This window comes from Nicrophorus vespilloides, unplaced genomic scaffold, assembly GCF_001412225.1.
Source record: "Nicrophorus vespilloides isolate i.1.1-1 unplaced genomic scaffold, Nicve_v1.0, whole genome shotgun sequence".
Classification (NCBI taxonomy): domain Eukaryota; kingdom Metazoa; phylum Arthropoda; class Insecta; order Coleoptera; family Silphidae; genus Nicrophorus; species Nicrophorus vespilloides.
The window spans coordinates 1,867-25,643 of NW_017097363.1; the positions used below are offsets into that span (position 1 = coordinate 1,867).

Here is a 23,777-nt window from a genome sequence, read left to right on the forward strand (position 1 = left end):
GCTAATATTAATTTGTAGCTGCACTGGTGTCTTCATAATTGATTAACAAACTTTGGTGTTTCACAAATGAGCTGGGAAAATAACGACTTCGCAAATGGCCTGTATTTTCTTAAACATGAGCTCCCAGAAGAATGTTATACATGAATGTTGATCTTGAATATACACTGATTAATATGAGAGTAAATATTAATTTGTAGCTGCAATGGTGACTTCATAATTGATTAACAAACTTTGGTGTTTCACAAACGAGTTGGGAAAATAACGTCTTCGTAAACGGCTTGTATTTTCGTAGACAAAAGCTCCCAGTAGAATGTTATATATGGATATTGATCTTGAATATACACTGATAAAAATGAGCATAAATATTAGTTTGTAGCTGCAATGGTGTCTTCATAATTGATTAACAAACTTTGGTATTTCACAAATGAGTTTGGAACGTTTTCGTAAATGGTCTGTATTTTCGTATATACCCAATCTCAGAAGAGTTTTGGACATTAATGTTGATCTTGAATATAGAGAGATTAAAATGAGTGTAAATACAGGTTTGTAGCTACCATAGCTGTTGTATGTTTTCTGAAGACAAAGAACTTTAAAGGTATGATAAAGATTTTTTTTATACTTATGCAACTTTATTCGCATCAATAAACTTTCTGACATGTGCCCAATGTTGTTGTTATTACTCTTCATTTAGCACAAGTTCTTTATATTTAGCACAAGTTCTTTTATATTTTTAAGCAGACATGGAGAAGAGGGCGACTCTGAATATTGCAGGTACCAAAATCAATCCTGCTTCATCGCAGTTGCTTGTATCCACAGGAATCCCAGCTTTGGATGAGAAATTAGGTGAGATAGGTTAACCTTTGCGATTCAATAAATAATTTATACAAAAAAAAACAAAAAAAACTTTTCAGGAGGCGGTGTACCTGTTGGTGGAATAGTCCTAATTGGTAACTAAGAGCTGAGCTTCACAATCATAACATTGTCTAATGGAAATTGTTTGTTTTGAATGATAGAGGAGGATGCGCAAGGTTCATACGCTAAAGTAATGATGAAATATTTCCTGGCCGAGGGTATAGTCAACAAGCACAGCAGTTACATAGCCAGTTTGGAGTGCGACCCCCAAGAAGATTTGGTGCGGCGCATTATTTAAATCCTATTTGTTTTTAATAATCAGAATAATTTCAGTTTCATTCTTTGCCTGCACAAACCAACACTGACGTTGAGGATGTTAACAATCCAATGGGTAACAATAAAATGTCGATAGCGTTCCGTTACCAACATCTGCCGACCAGAGACAAGCAAATCAAATCATCGTTCGGTCACTATTACGATTTGAGTAAATGCATATCGAAGGATCTGACCGCAACGGCGGACGTGAAATTCCTGAAGGAGGTGGTGAACGTCGACGAAGATCCTTACAACGAACTTCTGATGGACATTCGCTCCAGAATCTTCGACGGCGATAATGTATTGTTGACCGGTAATCTGGCGACGAAGAATGTCCTCAGATTAGGTCTGCATCAGCTCGGGACGCCGCTCTGGGGTGGAAGCGTCGCGAATCTGAAGAAGTTTTTGTATTATTTGAGGGCGCTGCTGAGGAAAAGCTTTTCCGTGGCCATGATCACGATTCCCACGCATTTATCGGAAGAGGTAATCCCAAAGAATTGTCGCATAATTATTTTACTAATTGAATAATTTCAGTTGAAAGCGGCTTTCGACGAACGATTGGTTTACATTTCGGACATCGCGTTGGGACTGCAGGCGTTCGCTGGAACGAAATTGGAGCGCAACAAGAGTCTCGCCGATTACAACGGGTTCTTCCATTTCATCAAGATTGCAGCGATCAATACGCTCGTTTCGAAGCATCCCGGTTCCGTCGAGTTCACCTTCAAACTGAGGAAGAAAAAGTTTTCGATTGAAACTCTTCATCTGCCACCAGGTTGAATTGGATTTAATCAAGGTTTATCGTTTCTTCATTGGTAACTGGTAACTTTTTTGCAGATTTGGGTGATGATGAATCGAACAAGAAGGAAGCTCCACAGTTGGGATGCGGAAGCAGCACCAAACATCTCTTAGAATTTTAATGATTTTACTTATATATACGTATTTTGTAAATAAATGATTCTTCCGTCTGCTTCTTCCCTCTAGGAAGAGCCTCATTCATTTAGCTGGTTCCTGTCGAAAGTGCAGACAACCGAACATACATATTCTCTGTGATGAACAAATAGGAAAACAACGTCTTAGATTATGGATTGTATTTTTGTAAAAATGAGCTCCCAGAAGAATGTTACACATGGATATTGATCTTGAATATATACATATTAAAATGAGCGCAAATATTACTTTGTAGCTGCAATGGTGTATTCATAATTGATAAACAAACTTTGGTATTTCACATATGAGTTGGGAAAATAACGTCTTCGCAAATGGCCTGTATTTTCGTAAACATGAGCTCCCAGAAGAATGCTATACATGGATGTTGATCTTGAATGTTCACGGATTAAAATAAGCGCTAATATTAATTTGTAGCTGCACTGGTGTCTTCATAATTGATTAACAAACTTTAGTATTTCACAAATTAGTTGGGAAAATAACGTCTTCGTAAACGGCCTGTATTTTCGTAAACATGAGCTCCCAGAAGAATGTTACACATGGATGTTGATCTTGAATATACACTGATTAAAATGAGCGTAAATATTAGTTTGTAGCTGCAATGGTTCCTTCATAATTGATTAACAAACTTTAGTATTTCACAAATTAGTTGGGAAAATAACGTCTTCGTAAACGGCCTGTATTTTTGTAAACATGAGATCCCAGAAGAATGTTATACATGGATGTCGATCTTGAATATACACAGATTAAAATAAGCATAAATATTAGTTTGTAGTTGCAATGGTGCCTTCATAATTGATTAACAAACTTTGATATTTTACCAATGAGTTTTTAAAATAACGTAGTTTGCAACCACACATACAGACTATTTCCTGAAAATTCCGAAAGATGTATCTGCTTGTATTAATTAAAATGCATATAACTCGAAAACTAATTAGCATTTAAATGATTAAACTGAAGTAATAACATTACATTTGTTCATGCACCATGTTTATATGTTTGTTTATTTAAATTAGAACGTTTTTAACGAAATGGTTTTTATGCAGCGCCAAAATGCCTGAACTACAACCTTTGACATATTGCTGACAGATGGCGCTGGCGGTCATAAAAATATGTGATATTTATTTTGCGCCTAAAGTGCAGACAACCGAACATACATATTCACTTTGTGGAACAAATAGGAAAACAACGTGTTAAATAATGACCTGTATTTTCGTAAAAATGAACTCCCAGAAGAATGTTATACATGAATGTTGATCTTGAATATACACTGATTAAAATGAGCGTAAATATTAGTTTGTAGCTGCAATGGTGTCTCTCATAATTGATTAACAAACTTTGGTATTTCACAAATGAGTTGGGAAAATACGTCTTCGAAAATGGCCTGTATTTTCGTAAATATGAGCTCCCAGAAGAATGTTACACATGATATTGATCTTGAATATACACAGATTAAATTAAAGTAAATATTATTTGTAGCTGCAATGGTGTCTTCATAATTGATTAACAAACTTTGGTATTTCACAAATGAGTTGGGAAAATAACGTCTTCGAAAATGGCCTGTATTTTCGTAAAATGAGCTCCCAGAAGAATGTTATACATGGATATTGATCTTGAATATACACAGATTAAAATAGCATAAATATTAGTTTGTAGCTGCAATGGTGTCTTCATAATTGATTAACAAACTTTGGTGTTTCACAAATGAGTTGGGAAAATAACGTGTTAGATAATGGCCTGTATTTTCGTAAATATGAGCTCCTAGAAGAATGTTACACATGTATATTGATCTTGAATATACACTGATAAAAATGAGCATAAATATTAGATTGTAGCTGCAATGGTGTCTTCATAATTGATTAACAAACTTTGGTATTTCACAAATGTGTTGGGAAAAAAACGTCTTCGTAAATGACCTGTATTTTCGTAAAAATGAGCTCACAGAAGAATGTTACACATGGATATTGATATTGAATATACACAGATTAAAATAAGCATAAATATTAGTTTGTAGCTGTAATGGTGACTTCATAATTGATTAACAAATTATTTTGTAAGGAAGTATCCGTGGTCAATACAAAATTGGCTAAATCCTTAAGAATTTCTGGACGATTTTGCGCCAAAAGAGAGAGTATGGAAGTTGGTAATTGTACGTTCATTGAAGAGATGGTGGACAGTAGAGTTCTTGTACCATTTCTTGCACCAAATGTACCAAGTTTTTCCAAGTAATTTCTCACTCAATAAACTATTTCGTTAAAGAAAGGATTCGGTGGTGGATTGAATGGTGAATGGTAAATGAAATGGCAATTGATGTGCATCGCGTAAACAATCATTTTTATTCCTTCAATTTATTCGAATAATTCAATCATAAATGAATAGATTTAAATTGTTATAACATTGATATGACATGAAATACAGTTTCACTTTGTAATTAGTAATACAAATAAATAAATAAATCACAATAATAACACATAAATAATGTTCTCTTTTACTCTTCATCTGCTGATCATACTGTTGTCGTGTGTTCATCTCAAACATCATCATCATCATCAATATAATAAAATAGAGCCTGCTAAATTGTAGATATAGCGCGCGCATTAAGTTTACTTTTAACTTTTTTTTTCATTAATCTTACTGTTAATATATTTTTAATTTATAATTACGTAACGTGTAGCGGTCAGCCTCAAAGGATTCTTGGATTGTATATTAGTATATTAGTACATAAATGTCGTGAGGAAATTAAGAGATAAAAATATTGCTCTTCAAATGGGAGGGAAATTAGCGTTAATTATTAGTTTATATAATTTACCTAATGAATCTCCTCCTTCTCATCCTTTTTTTTTCTTTCTTCATATTTCCTTATCGATTTACGATTTGAGCTTATTCATATTATAAATTTAAGTAATCAATTACAAGCGTTTCTTATGTCTTCTTCTGCTCCTGTTGCTTCTCCACACAATTCAATCGAAAACGCGCGTCCTCTTCTCGCAATTTCCTCTTCGCAATCTTTAATCAATAATCAACACTGGATCAATCAACTATATTTACAACGTTGCTACACGATCATCGAATCCTACTGGTAAATGATTGACTCTGAAACCTAAAGAAAACGGCCTTTTCTTTCCTTCCTTCCTTCCTTCCTTCATTCCATTCTCTTTTCTTCTTTTACATATAATAATAATAATAATTATTGAATTGACAAGACGTGCTTCTTTCTCCTTACATATGAAAAATATATCTTTCCACATATATATCTTTTCTCTTTATCATTATTTAGAATTATTCAGTATTACTCGAAATAACGTGACGGAACAAGGGCTCGAAGAGATACAGATTGAGAGATTACTATTAAGAGTAGTTAGTCCATCCTTTTTTCATACGTCGTATGTACAAAATATGTGCAAAAAAAAAAACGTCTTCGTACAACGATTAATATGACTTAGCAAAAAAAACGCGCCAGAATTTTGTGTCCTCGTGGATTGTAAGAAAAATTTCGATGTCCAATTGATTGGCGTTTCTTTCTGCTGCTTCGCACAAATCTGAACTCTATCTCTCTCTCAGGTAGTACAGAAGATCAAAAGGTTCAAAAATAAACGTAAAGTAAAGCGTTTTTCCTTCTTCTTCATTTTTTTTTTGGCACAGATACTCCTCTCACGATGTGGGGGCAATTTTGGGCGGATTTAATATCTCTTTTTCTTCATCTATTTACATCTTATATTACACACATAAAAACGATCGGGAACGTGAGTGAATTGTGAGTGCAATAATATTAACTCTTCAATTAATCCTAGCTTATAGTTTTGGTGTGCTTTTCTTATAATGTTTTTTGCTTTTTGTGTTGTTGTTTCTCGTCATCTTGAAAATGCCCTTTTCATTCTACTTTCGAATCGATTCTTCTTTCTTGTTCTTCGTTTTTTTTGGCACAATGTTATTTACAGATGCGTTCCCAAGTTGCGGCGCCTACGAGAATCCCTGCTTCCGCAGCTGCTGCGCAATCTTGCTCTTCTTTTTGATCTCATCGTCGACGACCTCTTTGAGCATTCCCCAGAGATCCTCCTTGTCCAGAAGGACGTACTTGTCGTTCTTGTTTTCCGGAGCGAACGTTGCCGGTTCTTCTGATACCTCTTCATCTCGCTTCTCGTACAGATCATCCGGAATCTGCAGCTTCTCGGTGTTGACGTGTTTCGGAGGCGAAACGTTCAAATCAACGATCAATTGATTCTCCACATTGTTCAATTTGCTTGTCGTCTCCAGCTCAGTGGTAACAGACACTTCGGAGGTTGTATAATTTGCAAAATCCGTTATGTTAACTTCTTCTGCTTCACTGGTGACTTCAACAGTAGTAGTAGTAGTAGTAACAAATACAGTATTGTTGTTCACCTCAGTAACTTTCTTCTTCTGCGGTTTAGTTACCTTCTTGATTTCACGCTCGTAAACCTTCTTAGGAAGTTGCGTGCTTTTGACGAAGCTTTCCAATTGAGTTTCGCCCTGCACATCAATAAGATTCTCTTGCAGGATCAGATCGTCGCTGGTTTTTGTAAAGATGATCGTTGTGTCGTTCGTGGGAATCTCACTTGTATTTGCGGCCACAGCTGTTGGCTCGATCAGGAATCGATCGACGTGGCTCAAATTGCTAATGGAGTTGCTGTCCACATTGATGGTGTAAGTCGTCACGCTTAAATCCTCTTTAAGCTCCGGAACTTGAGTCTTCTGCGTGCAGGCGTCTTTGCAAGTGCACGGCACCTTGACTTCAGGTCCAACGGTAGAGTTCTTTCCGAACCAGGTGATGAGGTCATCGCCTGTTATACCCTTCAACAATGAACTATCGGATTGCGTGTGGAAGAAGACCTCAGCCGCTAAATCTTCGCGCTCCGCCGGATAGATTTTAGCATGCGCCGGTCGCAACGAAGAGATCACGTAGATGCTGTGCGCTAGATACTGCACGCAGATGGGACAGTTTCCGCTGACGTTGGCGAACGTGAACCAGAGGTTGTTTGCGTTGTGGCCGTGCTGCATTTCTCCGGCGTCTTCGTTGAGAACCTGAGGTGGAACAGGCGTCGGCTCAAAACCAGAGAACAGACCCACCTCCATCCTCAACACCCCGGAAGGTTTTTCCGCATGCTTCCATCTGAAAATCCCAAAATTAAGGAAGTCGAATACAAGGATTACGTGGATACAACCTAAAGCAAGTCTTGATTTTCAGCATCGGTGATTTTCCTTCGATCTCTTCCACCGAGCTGCGATCCGGAAGGATCTCTTCGGAGACCGCGGACCAAATATCTAATAGTTCGGTGCTGCTTTTGGCTGTGTAGCTGGAGTAGGTGGTTTTTCCAAGAACTGTAGCGCACCCTGCACCGGTTGCGTAAACGAAGACTTTCGTTGGAAGACTGGGCAGATGGAGGATGGTTTCTGCGCTTCTTCCAGGCTTCAGCTCAAGCGTATCGGTCAGTTCCATCCCGGAAGTAGCCAACGAAATGGTCAGAGATCTTCTCTTGTCGTCCACCAAAGTGTCGTATCGAGCGAACGCTTTTACCGCATCGTAAAGAAGCTCAACGTGTTTATCCAGCATGTGCGATCTGTAGAAGAGGTATTTCGCTGTGGATTCCGCGAATTTAAGATCTCCGATCAAGCAGAATGTTGTCAGAGCGTAGAGCGAAGCTTTGTAGTCTTCCACTGTAGCTGCAAAGCAATAATTAAATTTTCTTATAAGAATATAAGTATAGATTAAATACCTATGATGGGTTCTTTAAGCGTTCTTCCAGCTTCTGATTCGTACAACCAATCCGCAGCATCGCGTTTCGGCGTTACGTGAGGCCAACCGAACTCTCCGTCCTCCGTTGTAGAAGCGTTCTTCAATCTCTCCACAGCCCAACTGGCCGTCGCGCTCTTTGCCAATACTAGAGCCAAAGCCACCGCAGCTACGGCTTCCGAAGACTGGACTTTCGGCAAACCGTTCTCCAAAAACACTTTCGCTTTAACCAATGTTTCAGCATCAACATCGTTTTCAACGCCGATTTCAAAGAGGACGATCACCGTCTCCGCAGTCATCTCCATGACCTCGTCAAGGACACTCCTACTGAAATTCCCGCTTGGATACGAGACGTCCGCGTGAAGAGGCGAGAAACTTCCATCGTCTTCTTGTCGAAGTTGCACCCATCGCTTGATACTTTGGATGAGCTCAGGATCGATGCTAAAGTGCGCTTGGATTTTGGTCAGAGCCTCTAGAACTTTTACCGTAGCCTCGTGACTGTCCAGGAGCTGGTGCTCGCTGAAAGAGTTGTCCAGTTTGCGGAACGAAAGGAGATTTTGTATCTGTCCCGGCAATCTGCTGTAGGCGCTTTCTCGTAAACTCTCGTTGGCCTTCAGTCCGAAGTGCGATAAACTCAGAAGAGTTGTCAGAGAGGAGAGAGTGTCGGAGAGTCCTCCGCTAGGTCGGTGCTTCTTGGGGAGAGCGGGAAGAGCCAATCCACCGGAGATGACGAGCTCACCGCTTTCGGAGCCTGGAACGACGGATCGTGGGGTATCCAAGTGGAGTACCTGAGAGAATCCGGACTCGTCGTTGAAATTCCAAACACTGCAAGAAAAAAAAGTAAATAAACTTTATAGTGAATTAATAAATTTGTTTACCGGAATTCTGCTAGGCTTCCCCAGGAGGATGCGAACCCGATATTCTGGATCTTCAATTTCTTGTCGATCTTCCACTTGAGCAGAGTGTCGTTGTGGAAGAGAGATCCTCTACCGAATTCCAGAGAGCTCTTTTCCCAGGTGATCCAGAAAGTCCTCCAGTCGTCCTGCGAGAGAACAGCCGGTGTCTGCGCGGTCACCAGCTGCACGCCGTAATCTGATGGCAGTTTCCAATTAATTTCGAGAAGGAAAGAAGGCCAAAGAATAATAAATAGAGCTCAAACAAAACAGAAAAACCCGAGATGGTGGAATGGAAAAAGATGGGTTTTGGTTGGAAAGCACGTCCTTACCGTGTTTGCCTCTTCCAATCCAGCTGATGGAGTTCTCCGAATCGCCGACCGTTATCCTATACATTTTATCCCCGGGATAATGAGTGTTTGCCAATGCGATGTGCACCGGGCCGGGACGCTTCGAGGCGCCCGCCTTCAATTCAATTACGACGCCCTCGCGGTTCCGCGGCGCCCCCACCCATTCGTACTTGAAACTGTCCGATGTGGAGATCAGCATGTTCTCTGCAAAAGCGAGATATAGATTTGGTGTTTAGAGGATGAAGGGACGTGTGAGAAGATAGGTGTACGGGGAATTACTTACCATTTGCGCAAAAGTAAGCGCTTTCCGTGTCCGTCCTAACGACACCCTCGGGTCGTACATCCACGGTCGCCGATCTCACAACCGCCCCGGCCAAAGAGGAATTGCTGACGCCCTCCGAACCCTCGCACGAAGGACTGCTGTATCCGTTCACCTCAACTGCAAACAAAGAAAAAAGGGAAGATAAATAAAATCAATGAGAGTTTCTTAAAGAAAAAAACATTAAAGTTAAGTGTATATACTAAAGCAATGGTAAATGTAAATTTTAAGAATTAAATAAAAGGTGATGAACGTTTTTTTTTCTTGTTAAGGCTTCATTTCATTTTTTCATTTCCAAATTTCCTCCTACATATAGATTTTTTTTTCTCTGTCTGCGTTCTGCAGAGGGATGGAAATAAAATACGAAGCGGAACAGACCATTTCCTCTCGCAGATCCCTTTGCTAATTTATACATCCACACACACAGTGGAGCGAAATTTAAAATCTCGCTCGACTTAATCCTTTTTCATCCCAACTCTCTCTACCATACACTCTAAATTATATCAGCTTTTATGGAAAAAAAAAAAACCAGAAAACGGATAAAACGAAAACGAACGGAGGAAATACCGACGGTACAGAAAAAAAAATTATATAGTGCAGCTTAAAACCGGAACAATCCCAGCCGCATTCCATCATCCAGCTTGCACACACACCCAACACGCGTGCAGCAGAAAGGAAATTTACCAAAGCAATTCCACGACCGATTAATTTCACGAATTATTCTCTGTTTCGGGGAAAAAAAAAAATCATCTATCTATTATTATTAAATAATATCTGAAGCTGCTGCTCTCCTATATACTATTTCTATTGAGTCGAGGTAATAAAAGAGTGCAGTAAACCAATTTCTAGGTATAATTAATTTTGAGAGAATTTGCAGAATCACCGTCCGCTATTAAAAGTCCGATGGTTTCACCACTCTTCCGGGAAAAACCTCGTTAAACGAGAAAACTTTCTAATAGCTTTTTCCAAAACTTTCTGCGAGTGAATTATTTTTAATACGCCTTCAAATTGATAGATAGCATGTTTGACAGCGCGCACTACATTTGTACTTACACTACATCTTATAAAATAACTGGAAATTTAATTAGTTTTTATATAATAAATTATAGAAACACATCTTTAGGAAATCAATAGCCTTTTACTAGATGAACTTATATTCAAAGAAAAAACTACAGAAAGTATCTTTTAGAAATTACAAAATATTTCATTTCATTCACTTTTTTTTGTTATACAAACCCATTTTTTCACTTTCATTCATTAGCTATCAACTAATTATCAATATTATTACATTCTGTAATCGTTATGTAAAAAGTAATTCAATTAAATGAAAAACCTTTTTTTTTATTAATGAATTTCAAAATTTCCCATAAATTTGTAAATCTTCTAAAATAACTGGAAATTTAATTAGTTTTTATATAATAAATTATAGAAACACATCTTTAGGAAATCAATAGTCTTTTACTAGAAAAAACTTATATATTCAAAAAAAAAACTACAGATAGTATCTTTTGTAAATTATAAAATATTTCATTTAATTCACTTTTTTTGTTATATAAACCCATTTTTTTTTTCACTTTCATTCATTGTAAGTAATTTCAGTAATTGTTATGTAAAAAGTAAATCAATTAAATGAAAAACCTTTTTTTTTTATTAATGAATTTCAAAATTTCCCATAAATTTGTAAATCTTCTAAAATAACTGGAAAATTAATTAGTTTTTATATAATAAATTATAGAAACACATCTTTAGGAAATCAATAGCCTTTTACAAGAAAAAAAACTTATATATTCAAAGAAAAACCTACAGAAAGTATCTTTTAGAAATTATAAAATATTTCATTTCATTCACTTTTTTTTTGTTATACAAACCCATTTTTTCACTTTCATTCATTAGCTATCAACTAACTGTCAATATTATAACATTCTGTAATCGTTATGTAAAAAGTAATTCAATTAAATGAAAAACCTTTCTTTTTTATTAATGAATTTCAAGATTTCCCATAAATTTGTAAATCTTAGAAAATAACTGGAAAATTAACTAGTTTTTATATAATAAATTATAGAAACACATCTTTAGGAAATCAATAGCCTTTTACAAGAAAAAAACTTATATATTCCAAAAAAAACTACAGAAAGTATCTTTTAGAAATTATGTAATATTTCATTTAATTCACTTTTTTTGTTATATAAACCCTTTTTTTTTTCACTTTCATTCATTGTAAGTAATTTCAGTAATTGTTTTGTAAAAAGTAAATCAATTAAATGAAAAACCTTTTTTTTTTAATAATGAATTTCAAAATTTCGTATAAATTTCTAAATCTTCTAAAATAACTGGAAAATTAATTAGTTTTTATATAATAAATTATAGAAATACATCTTTAGGAAATCAATAGTCTTTTACTAGAAAAAACTTATATATTTAAAGAAAAAACTACAGAAAGTATCTTTTGTAAATTATAAAATATTTCATTTAATTCACTTTTTTTGTTATATAAACACATTTTTTCACTTTCATTCATTAGCTATCAACTAACTATCAATATTATTACATTCTGTAATCGTTATGTAAAAAGTAAGTCAATTAAATGAAAAACCTTTCTTTTTTAATAATGATTTTCAAAATTTCGTATAAATTTCTAAATCTTCTAAAATAACTGGAAAATTAATTAGTTTTTATATAATAAATTATAGAAATACATCTTTAGGAAATCAATAGCTTTTTACAAGAAAAAAAACTTAAATATTAAAAAAAAACTACAGAAAGTATAAAAATTTTAGAAATTATAAAATATTTCATTTAATTCACTTTTTTTGTTACAAAAACCCATTTTTTCACTTTCATTCATTAGCTATCAACTAACTATCAATATTATTACATTCTGTAATCGTTATGTAAAAAGTAATTCAATTAAATGGAAAACCTTTTTTTTAATTTGTAAATCTTCTAAAATAACTGGAAATTTAATTAGTTTTTATTTTTATGTAATAAATTATAGAAACACATCTTTAGGAAATCAATAGCCTTTTACAAGAAAAAAAACTTATATATTCAAAGAAAAACATACAGAAAGTATCTTTTAAAATTATAAAATATTTCATTTAATTCACTTTTTTTTGTTATATAAACCCATTTTTTTTTTCACTCTCATTCATTGTAAGTAATTTCAGTAATTGTTATGTAAAAAGTAAATCAATTAAATGAAAAACCTTTTTTTTATTAATGAATTTCAAAATTTCCCATAAATTTGTAAATCTTCTAAAATAACTGGAAATTTAATTAGTTTTTATATAATAAATTATAGAAACACATCTTTAGGAAATCAATAGCCTTTTACAAGAAAAAAACTTATATATTCAAAAAAAAAAACTACAGAAAGTATCTTTTAGAAATTATAAAATATTTCATTTAATTCACTTTTTTTTGTTATATAAACCCATTTTTTTTTTCACTTTCATTCATTGTAAGTAACTTCAGTAATTCTTATGTAAAAAGTAAATCAATTAAATGAAAAACCTTTTCTTATTAATGAATTTCAAAATTTCCAATAAATTGTACTCATTTCAAGCTGTAATCGTATCAAACACTGATTATATAACCGGATTTGTGTAGGTCCTAATCAAACATCATTTATGCAACATTACATTTGGGAATTGATAGTTTTCCAGAACCGTTTCGTCATTCTGAAGACTCTGCCACAAACACACGAACCGAATTTATTTCTAGTTTAACGCACAGGATTTCCCTTCTTGATAAACTCGTTCCAGCTGATTTACGCGTGTTGTTTATTAATTCATGTTCCACCGCCGAGACATTACATAATGCGCGCCCCAGATTCCCAGCATCGAACAAAAGGCCGTCTCTCTTTGAAGAAACTGAAATGTTGAAATGCGCTAAGCGTTCTTCGTACAAAAGAAGTCAACCGTCCCACTGAAACACTCACATTAAGTAGACGCGAGTGCGGATGCAAATTGCCAGGCTATTGCTATTGCAGAATTAAAATGAATTGAAAATTATAGATCGATCGATTCGTACAAGAGACATATGATCTTAAGATGTAGCAGACGTAATCATGTTGGGCGGATAGATGAGTGATTGGGTATCATGGAGAGCGAGATATTAGAGTAGGCGCATTAAATTCGAGTCGAGTGACGGGACCGGATATGATAGATCCTAAATTATGATGGATTGGAGGAAGCAAGAAAAAGAGGGTGGATGCAGGGAGGAAATAGAATTGAAAAGGTGTACAGTGCACATAAAGTTGCCAAAACTTATTGTTCTTAAGCTTTTTTCCAACGTTTGTAGCGTCATATTTACATCCCTTGCTTTCCCTCGACGAGTTTATCTTGTCCATTGTTAGGGTTTGATGTATGGGCGTGAATTTAATCAGGTTCGGATGAATTGTGCCGGAGGATTAAGTTTCTGGTTTGGCGGTGGACGGACTTGGGGTGGGTTTGCTGAGATGATGTCGACCCAGGTCTGACCTTACGCCGTTTAGTCGTGCGGCCACCACGAACCCCTCTCGCACAAAATTTACGGCCGGACATTCATCCTCACGTAATTTATGTTTAATTTACCGAGGCCGTGAGTACGAGGAGGCGAAATTAAGTGCAGAGATGGAAGAAGCAAAAAGGATGAAAAAGAGCAAGAGAATGATAAGAGGGGAAAAAATAAAAAGGAAGGAAGAAGTTCGCCGAGTCGGAAATTGAAAACGCTTTTAATTAAATCCGGACAATAATCCGCGCGCGCGCGCTCTTTTAATAATTCTGCAAATTTGCATAATCATTTCCTTCGCGGTTTCCGCTCTTCTCCTCATCTCGGCTAGTTTTCCTCCTTCATTCTTATTTGTTTGCTAATAGACTTTAATGCGTCTCGGCGAGAGTGCGCGACGCTCCACCGATAGCTGCCACCCAGAAATAAAAACGAGGAAATTGGAATTTTCACTCCATTTCGCGCAGGAAATTTATCAGCAATATTCGCTGATACCGACTTTCTGTCTAAGAAATAACTTCCTACACTCAATTCACTTAAATTGTTCAAATTTCTAGTCGCATCTGACAAAGCCAACATAATCAAATCTAATTTAGCATTAATTTTAACTTTTAAGATAAAAATCGAATGGGTTAAATTCAAAATTCCATACGTGAAATCTAGAGTCAAACCGGAACATCCGTCTTTCGGTGGAAAAATCTATATGATGTATCGGTGTTTGCTGTTCAGTCAGAAAGGCACGGAATCCCGAAAGCAAAGCACATAAATCAACGGGAATTTATATGATTTTAGGCGAAGAGGAAGGAAAATTCGAGCCGAAATTACTGGAGCAAAATAAATTCAACGGAAAACCCCTCTCGACGCTGGCAAAAGCGCCGACCGCGAAACCTTTTCTCCTCATCTAATTGGCCAGGAAATGCGAGATGCAGCTGCAGTTTAATTAATGATATAGACAACGAGCGGGAATGTTTGATGTTGCTAATTGCCGTCGGTCGATTCAAAAAGGTCAATTCATTCGAAAATCTATCAGATTTTCAATCGATGAGGATAATTTATTAGAGAAGATTCATTTTCGGTTGTAGTATTTGCTGTAAACGTTGTACAACCATTAATAATCTCTCATATCTTTAAGGGCTTTCCATCATCTCTTGGATATCATTAATAATATGTCCGGTTTATTACTGCTATTGATTATGTTTCAACATTTCGTTCCATACACAAGGTAATTACTATTATTATGACATAAGTTCTTTGTTAGTGCATAAACATGAAATGTTAGCTTTGCAAATTCATCGGCTCTAATTTTGAGGATTATAATCTTCGGATTAAAACTTCTTAACTACCTAGGAATAGTCCGTTAGTTAGCAGCCCAATTAAAGCTTCAAGCTTCCACCAATCGCATTACATCCGAATTTTAGTTCATGAGTTAAAAATGTTATTTGATCAATTGCACTTACCAGTCATGTTTTTGAGTCCGGGCGTGGTTACCAGAAGACGTACAACCAAAGATGTGGCTCCGTGGGGTCCAAGTCGCAGACGTTCGGTCACGTAGAGGAGGCCGTTACTCAGGAACTGTGCGCCTTCGCTGAGGGCCAAAAGGGCCGTTATCTGCGGAAACGAAGAGAAGAAATGAGAGCACGTAAAGGCCGGGATGATTGTATCCTCCTCCTTTCAGATACTTAAAATTGTAGTGGCTTCTCCGCTCATTCGATGAGGCGATCGGGCTTTGAAAATGTGAAAGAAGGAAAACACAAACACTTTCCGAAGAGGGATAAAATAAAATAAAAAACGAGAAGAGGAGAGGAGAGAAAAGAAAGTTCTCTCCCTTAACGCGCGCAACATATTAAGAAATGTGCAAAGCGACGGTTCCGGGGCAAAAATAAAGTAACTTTTCCTTCTCCGTCGCCGTAATGGATATTAAGGACTCGAGTTCCTTTGTGCCTCGACGTCCCCGGCGTAAACTCTTTATTATATAAGTTTGCGGGGAGGCAGGAGGCGGAGGAGCAATCGGTTATCCCTGGAATCGATATCGAGGACGGATCATCATCATCATCCACTTACGTCCATGCAGGAGTTGATGTTGTTGCCGATCTTGATGTCGACCTCGAGCGTTTCGCGGACCCTCAGAGTCGGCGGAAGCCGGAATTCGGCCTGAAGTGGTCGGAACACGTTCAGAGCGACGGGGGCGGAAAACTGCAGGCCACCGCTGTTCGACACAGTCAGCGCCCACAGGGACCATCTTCCCGCCTCCTGCGGTCCCATTATACTCATTCCGGATGAAGCGATTTCCGATCTAAGCAAAAAAAAAATAAAATATAAGAAGCAAAATTCAAGTATTATCACAAGTAACAAGTAACTTTCGTAAATAATGTTAAGGTCCTTCATTATCCACGACGCATTGTTCAACTGTATATCTTATAATTATGTAATAGACGATTCCAGACGTTAGCAAACGCAAAATTTAGTACAATTAATTTGAAAATTTCCATAATCCCGACTCCCAGATTTACTGCGCCAATTTCGCACCACTTCCTGCATTTAATCCAATTCCATGTACGTCGGCAAATAATAAGCCCGGAAACGAATGGATGTGGATAAGCACCCACAGTTAACACCAAACATTATGTAGTCTGTACAAGTGATGATCACGTAAAATACTTATGTAATAAAACATAATTGCAAAAACCTCTTTGCAGTATAAATTCCGATTTACAATCTGCTCTTTGGAAGATTTTAACCCTTTCAAGTTTGATCATTAAATAATGTTTTGTTTAAACGTGTCTGCTCAGGATAAATTATGTCCCAACAGACATCGTTTCTGGGATTCTATTAACCCAACAGATGCAAATGAAAATACCAACATAATTTAACTGGTATAAGCTTGAAAGGGTTAACTAAATCTGAATTGATCTTACGTGTAATTGAAGCATTTCCAAAGCCACAGTTGATCGAAGGGTGCGCCGCCGACGAGGCTCTCCGGCGGCCTGCGTCTGCCAGAAGCGGGTCCAGCACCAGATCCCCGCTGCCTGTAGGACACGGCGGACATTCCCGAATCTCGCTTGATGCATTGCCTCTGGAAGAAGGACACGCCGGCTTCCAAGAAATCCACTTCTCCCGTTTCGCTGTTGGGGATTCTCTCCTCACTGATTAAACAAACAAAAAAACAACAACATAAGACAAAACGATTATTGATTGCAGCAATTGCAAGAAGTTGGAGAAGAAAATATTAAATAAATCAAATTGTTGGAACTTTGTTAATGTATGTATAATTAATGAAAGGGGGGGATAATGCCGCGTCGAGAGTGTGTTTAATAGTTTCAGTGTTGAAAAGTTTCTAAACAGATTATAATAATAATTAATTAATTAAGGACGAAAGTTTTATATATATATATATTCATCGTTCCGCAAAACTCGATGCAAAACTTCATTAAATAAGTTATAAAAGAAGAAATAAGATTGAATAATAAACTGCAGTTATTTTTTATGACACTCTGGATTTGATCAAAAAAGGATGTAATTAGTGGTTGTTTGTGGATACGAAAATTGAAGCAATATTGAGAGTGCATCTAGCGTATATCCAAGTTTCTGGATGGATAGGTGTATGGATGAATGGATGGACATTACCTGACTCTGGGATCGAACTTGATGTCGCTATTGGCACCGATCTTTCCGCCGAGCAAACAGACGAGGGACGAAGGTTCGGCGATAACTTCCAGGTCAAGGGGCTGATTGGGCAGCCACCACTCCCGATTCTCCATCATCACGTACACCTGCAGAAAAGGACACGTACAGATCCACACACACACACACGCAAATATTTGATGGAAGTTCAAACACTCCCCGGGGATTAATCATGACGAGAAGAGAGTAATTTTTAATTAAATCGCGCCCTAGAAGAGACACAAGCCCAGAGACGAATTGAATCGAATTAAGCTCTTTCTTTATTGGTCCATTTTCCCTTCGATCTTCGATGGTAAAGTCGAGTCGAGTCGGTCAATCAATTTCTAATGCGATGCATCAATTATGCAAGCAATTAGCGGCGAAAGGGAACGCTAATCGAAGCGGGAATATTTGATATGTTCGCTCACCTGTCTGTGAAGCAGTTTGACGTCGAAGCTGATCACGTCGCTGACCGGCTCTCCCAGTGGCGTTATATAATAGACAAGAAGTTGACTGACTGGAGCCATCACCGATTTCACCGTGAAACTGCAACAAACAAACATTTAACATATGTATAATAATTCAGCTGCAATCAAATCACTAATTAGAATTTTGATACATCTCCAATAAGACATCTCTTAAGACTTGTATATTCTTATTATATAATTAATAGAATTTACAATTGTTAATTTAAGAATTAACAATTAAATCTGCAATTTAGAATCCAATTTCCCAAATTTACTGCAAGCAAACCGGATTGGGGTACGTTTCAATTTAACAAGTGATTCTAAACGCATGTTCGGACGACAGACGTTGTTTATGTCTGGTTTGGATGACTTCGGCTGCACCAGATGCTCCCAAAGACGCTTTAACCCCGGACACAGCCGACAACGACAAGAAAAGACCGCAACGCAGGGTGCGAACTAGGACACGAAAAAAAAGGCAGGAACATATTTTCTGGAAGAGAGAAAAAGCAGAAACGTTTTTGGACCCGTGCAATAAAGTTTGTCCCTTGGAAAAGTCATTCTCGCAGACAGTAATTAAGCAGATCCGCCAAGAAGCGAAATTCAATTAAGAAGAAAAAAAAAAGAAATGGAGAGAGAACGAGCGTTCGCGAAAATGCGTCTGCCAAATTTCTTCATAAATTTCCACTGCGCCTCGTGTGTAAATTTCCATTCCCTGACCGAAATTTCCCGCTCCAACAGCCGTACAACAAAAAAAATACACTCATTAGCAGTAATTTTCCGACAATGGTCAAAATGAAAAATCAGTAAACAATTTCATTTAACAACAACGACGTTTTAAATTTCCCAATAATAATTTCCTTTTTAAATTCTTCGATTCAATGCTTGCTTTGAAAACTGTTTGAAGTAGACTTTCAAATGAATTACACACTTTTAGACTTTTTCCAATTCTCTATCAGAAAATTAATAGAAAGCAACATTGATGCTCCCCTTCCGTTACAAACGTATTAAAGTTAATGAAATTACTTCCATAATCGCGAAAATCGATTACGTTTGCTCTCCGGTGTTTCTTCAATGAAAGCGCGCAGTCAATTAGCGTAATGAATTTCGTATTAATAATTTTGAACTCTACCCATATATATATACATCGGATTGGTCGATTGGAAATTGCTATTTCAATTACCGACGTACGCAATATACAATTAATACCGCATTCGAAACTGTCATATTTATTTGCTTGTTTTTTTGTATACTTTGTATACAGAAACAATATTGAAATGTAGTAGGCCGAAAAACAAATGAAAACATGAATTACCATAGCAACAGTGAAATGGAATAAACATAACAAACACCATGGCAATAACGCTTTTTTTTTTCGCTTCCCAATGATATCCTTTCATGGAAACTTGGAATTTGTCCAAATTGTTACTCAACAAAACAAAAATAATAATCATACGTGTCTGCTCAGGATTAATTTTTTTTTTTTTGTTACGAAATTGGAATACTTTTTCTTTCGTTTTCAGATGATGTTGTTGTTGTTGTTGTTTCTTTTGCTTCTTGTTCTGTTCCATTTCACTTGTTCTCAAAGCCCGCTCGGATGGAGGAAGCTTAACTCGGAAACACGAACAAACAGTATTCGCGTATTCGGTGCACGTTGCGTAAGAGGATTGCAGATTTCCAGCACGCCCGCCCGCCAAAAAGAAGAAGCAAACGTGCAGAAATTATTTCTTCCTCAATTCGTATTCATCGCAATCTCATAAACTTCTTCATCTTTCCTACATGAGAATTAACTTGACGATTGTGTAGTCAACTATTCATTTCTATTACATCCGAAGTAGTTTTTCAAACAAAAACAATAAATTGAGTGATGTTTAAGCATTTATAGCGATGTTGAATTGATGCGGTAATTGGCAAAAATTGAATGAATTAAAAGGCGACTGATCACCAGTGTTTTTAGGGGCGAGAGATCAACCGCGTCGTAATCAAGTTACATTTTGGGGGGCGGCGGCGGTCGCAGTCGCGCTTGATTACGACCGAGCGCCTCTCCAACCCCTCTCTGACAGAGCGAATTATCATAAATATAGGTGGAAAATGGCGAGCATGATTTTCCAATTCATTGGGAATGAAATGAAAGCGCGGAGAGGAAAAAAAAAGTATGCGTTTGTGTGTGTAAATATATATATATATATATATATATATATATATAGAAGAGTAATAATTTGATCAAGGGGGTGGAGAGGCAGCGAGGCCTAATGAAGCGTATTTGATATTTCCGCCCGCATACCTTTTCCCCAGTGCACGTATATATCACATATATATACAGGGTGTCCAGAAAACTGTAAACAAATTTCAGTGAAATTTTCTATATTATTATTTAAATATTGCAACTATTTTCAATTGAGAAGAATTTATTAACGTAAATATTGAAACCTTTAAAATATAATGTTTGTAAATATTTCAACTCATAAGCAAAGGAAAGTTGTAAAAACTAAGACATTTCATGTTCAAAAATATTAGATGTTATATAACAAAAGTAAAGAATTATGTATCTATATATTGTCGTGGCCGACCAATTTATTGTCATCTATTGTATAACTAATATGTATATTTGTTAGGGCCATGACTTTCCTCTTAATTATTATAAATCATATTTTATGTATCCATCAAATATACTTGTACGTGATTATTTAAAATAACTTGTGGAATATTCCCAACGATTAAATCGTTTAGTTGCGTCTATTGCATCACCATTTAACAGCCTTCTTCCGCCCCTAAATATCTGGGCAGGATCATAAAACTTAGATATAGAAACACTTGTGTTTTCTACAAGGTCAAACCCTTACCTCCCACGCAACCCCTTTTTGAAATGAACACATTTCTGTATTATATAATTTAGTCTTAGTTAGGGGAGCGAATAGAGAAGAAGTCTTAGCTAAGGGGTCGAACTAAAAAGAAGTCCTACTTGGGAGAGTCCAAGGAAGAGCACTTACTTCATAAACACTAACTTAAGAGGAGAATGTAACTCTTAGTTAATAACACCTGAGATCAACTATTGTTTAGTTGACTTCTCAATAAAACTCCGATGTATACAATAAAGTTAATTAAGAATATTGCATTTAATATTCATAAACCCCTCTAAGACTCCGCAACGACATAACTAAGAGATAATCCACGGTGTCCAAGGATTTCTTAACCCTGGGACACGACAATATATTATTTTTTTGTTTCCAAGACACCCTGTATTTTTTTTTATATATATTTTCGCCTCCCCAGCGGATTTCGCATCGCTTCCTCTCTCTTCCCGAAACCTCCCCCTAAACCCCCCTCATCCTTTTCCCCAGTTTGTTCTATTTCCGGTCGCGCTCAGAATGTGCACGCAGTTTAGTTCCGGGATGGAAAAAGGTCACGCCGCGTTTGTTTTCAAACGCGTCTCACGTGCGTCCCTCATTTTCCCTTCCTTACATCATTTATATACGTTTTTTTCTCTTCTTCTCATTCAACCCTCCCCCACGTTTTCTGTCCGACCCTACAGTTTTTCAGCCTTCAAAGACTTCTGCGGAATGCTGACCGGAGTGAGATTTTCGGGAGGTCGCGCGTGACTCGAATGCGGCCACCTTTCAATTAGTTCGTAATGGCTATACGGATGGAGGTACAATTCGTACAACAACATTCTTACCTAAAGTTTAGCCTGCAGATGGATCCTAGCTGCGTTATGGTCGGCGACGGAACCGGAACCGGATCCTCGTATCGCCGCTGCGCCCAGTCCGTGACGCGGCCGTCCGTCGTGATTACGTAATGCAGGTCCCTCTCGCACGGACACGTGGACAGAATGGACACGTGCGCTTCCTCTTCCGGCTGCAACCCGTTCAAATCAAAGGCAGAGCCAGTGTAATGAATAAAACCCCCTTTGTGTCTCGGACGAGGATTGATATTGTCACCTGAAGCGTGTGCTCCACTCCCTCGATCAGAAGATAGCAGTCCGAAGATGAGTTCCATTTGTGGATCGGCTCCCTGGCTAAAACGTAGTGACTCTCGATCTCTTTGCTCTCCACAGACACCAATTCCGCCTATAAATTTACAGAAAATGTACCTCATGATTAATTCAATTAAATGCTATTATTTTTATATGTTATTATATAACAAAACTATATTTGAGTCGTTCATTTTGAAAGTGACTTAAGTCCATTTATCTTTAATTTGCGTTTTTACAAAATTAAAAATATACGTAAGATATATTGGTTGACTTGCAATGTTAAATCGCATTTAAGGGATTTAATTTTATACATCGCTATTATTAAGTGTATAATATGACCTTGCTTACCTTAAAAGGACTTTCAAAGGTCACTTTCAAAATAAAAATTTGTTTTGTTACAAAAAGTGAAAGAGCTTAAGTCCATTACATATAGCTTAAAAAATAGAAGAAAAAAAAAACATTTAAATTACATTTTTAGATAATAGAAATACATTTAGTAACAAGTTATCTTCATTTTGAAAAACAGGAATAATTTTTCCCGATTGTGTATCGTATCTTTTCCCTGAATTCCGTTTAATTTTACGAATTTTCTGAATATAAGTACCACTTCTGTGTTCTCTGAATCCTTCTTTGAAGGTTTTGTAAATTCTCATTCTCAATTACTTCCACTTCCACTGTTGAAGAATGAACTTCTAAAATTCTCCTTCTTTTTTTTTAAATCTGTTGTACGAGTTTAATTCCTCTTCACTTTCAGAATCAAGAAATCTTGTTATTTTATCCTTTCCCATGGGTTTAATAATTTCTTTTAAATTAAATATTATTTTGTTAAATTTCAATTTAATATCAAAACGTAATTTAAATTATTAAAAAGTGGACTTAGGTGACTTTAAAAATTAGGATTTTCAGTATTTATATTATTTTGAAAATGCAGGTGATATAAAATTTTCAAATGTACTAAGTATATTTCAATACCGATTCATTTTTTTTTGACAGTTCAGCATAAATTATAAATGTCACAAGTGGCAACTTGATAAAATGTTGAAAATGGACTTAAGTCATTTTCAAAATAAACGGCTCATTTATAACGTTGTAAGTACTTCAATTTGATGATGATCAGTTTACAAGGGGATTCACTCTTTAAATCCGAGCTGGAAGTAATGCAGTGATGGTAGTAACAGCTTTAGTAGTAGTAGTAGTAGTTGTAACAGTAATGGGGCGTGTCGTGAATCCTCGAGGATGCAAAGGCAGTGGATGAGCGTAGAGTGTGGCGTTCTTCTCAGCGCCCGAGCGCGGGGAATTAATTAAGCAATTAATTAACGCAAGAAGGATCTCAGCTACCTAAACCCGGTTATCGTTACTGCGCGAAGATGCTGCTAATAATATATTCGACCCCGTTTATTACCATTACCGCCACCTACTCGTCCACCCCCTTTAGAAAACAACCCAAACTTGCAAGCTCCTCCTAAACCGACCAACTAAACCAGTGAATCCCAAAGTGGTCTATATCGACCCCCAGGGGTGTTTTAGTCTCATGTTCAATAGTCCAGAGCAGTGATTCCCAAAGTGGTCTATATCGACCCCAGGGGTCTATGACAACCTGCAAGGGGTCTATGACAACCTGCAAGGGGTCTATGACAACCTGCAAGGGGTCTATGACAACCTGCAAGGGGTCTATGACAACCTGCAAGGGGTCTATGACAACCTGCAAGGGGTCTATGACAACCTGCAAGGGGTCTATGACAGCGAAAAAACAATTTGGGGGTCCATGA

The 23,777-nt window shown here is 36.9% G+C and overlaps 2 protein-coding genes across 2 annotated transcripts; one reads left to right on the top strand and one right to left on the bottom strand.

Moving 5' to 3' along the window:
- Positions 1-649: 649 nt before the first annotated feature.
- LOC108559914 (elongator complex protein 4) lies at positions 650-2,227 on the top strand. Its single transcript, XM_017917300.1, has 6 exons — positions 650-843; positions 912-947; positions 1,014-1,132; positions 1,186-1,650; positions 1,702-1,939; positions 2,002-2,227. The coding sequence occupies exons 1-6, from the start codon at positions 741-743 to the stop codon at positions 2,082-2,084; spliced, it is 1,044 nt and encodes a 347-aa protein (XP_017772789.1). The 5' UTR covers positions 650-740; the 3' UTR covers positions 2,085-2,227.
- A 2,730-nt stretch (positions 2,228-4,957) lies between these two features.
- LOC108559913 (C3 and PZP-like alpha-2-macroglobulin domain-containing protein 8) lies at positions 4,958-22,102 on the bottom strand (the record flags this gene model as incomplete). Its single annotated transcript, XM_017917299.1, has 13 exons — positions 4,958-7,240; positions 7,293-7,791; positions 7,845-8,686; positions 8,740-8,953; positions 9,087-9,308; positions 9,388-9,543; positions 15,369-15,519; positions 15,973-16,204; positions 16,827-17,054; positions 17,536-17,681; positions 18,000-18,117; positions 21,712-21,890; positions 21,974-22,102. Coding segments are annotated over 13 exons (4,284 nt in total), but the record flags the coding sequence as incomplete, so codon positions are not given.
- Positions 22,103-23,777: the final 1,675 nt, after the last annotated feature.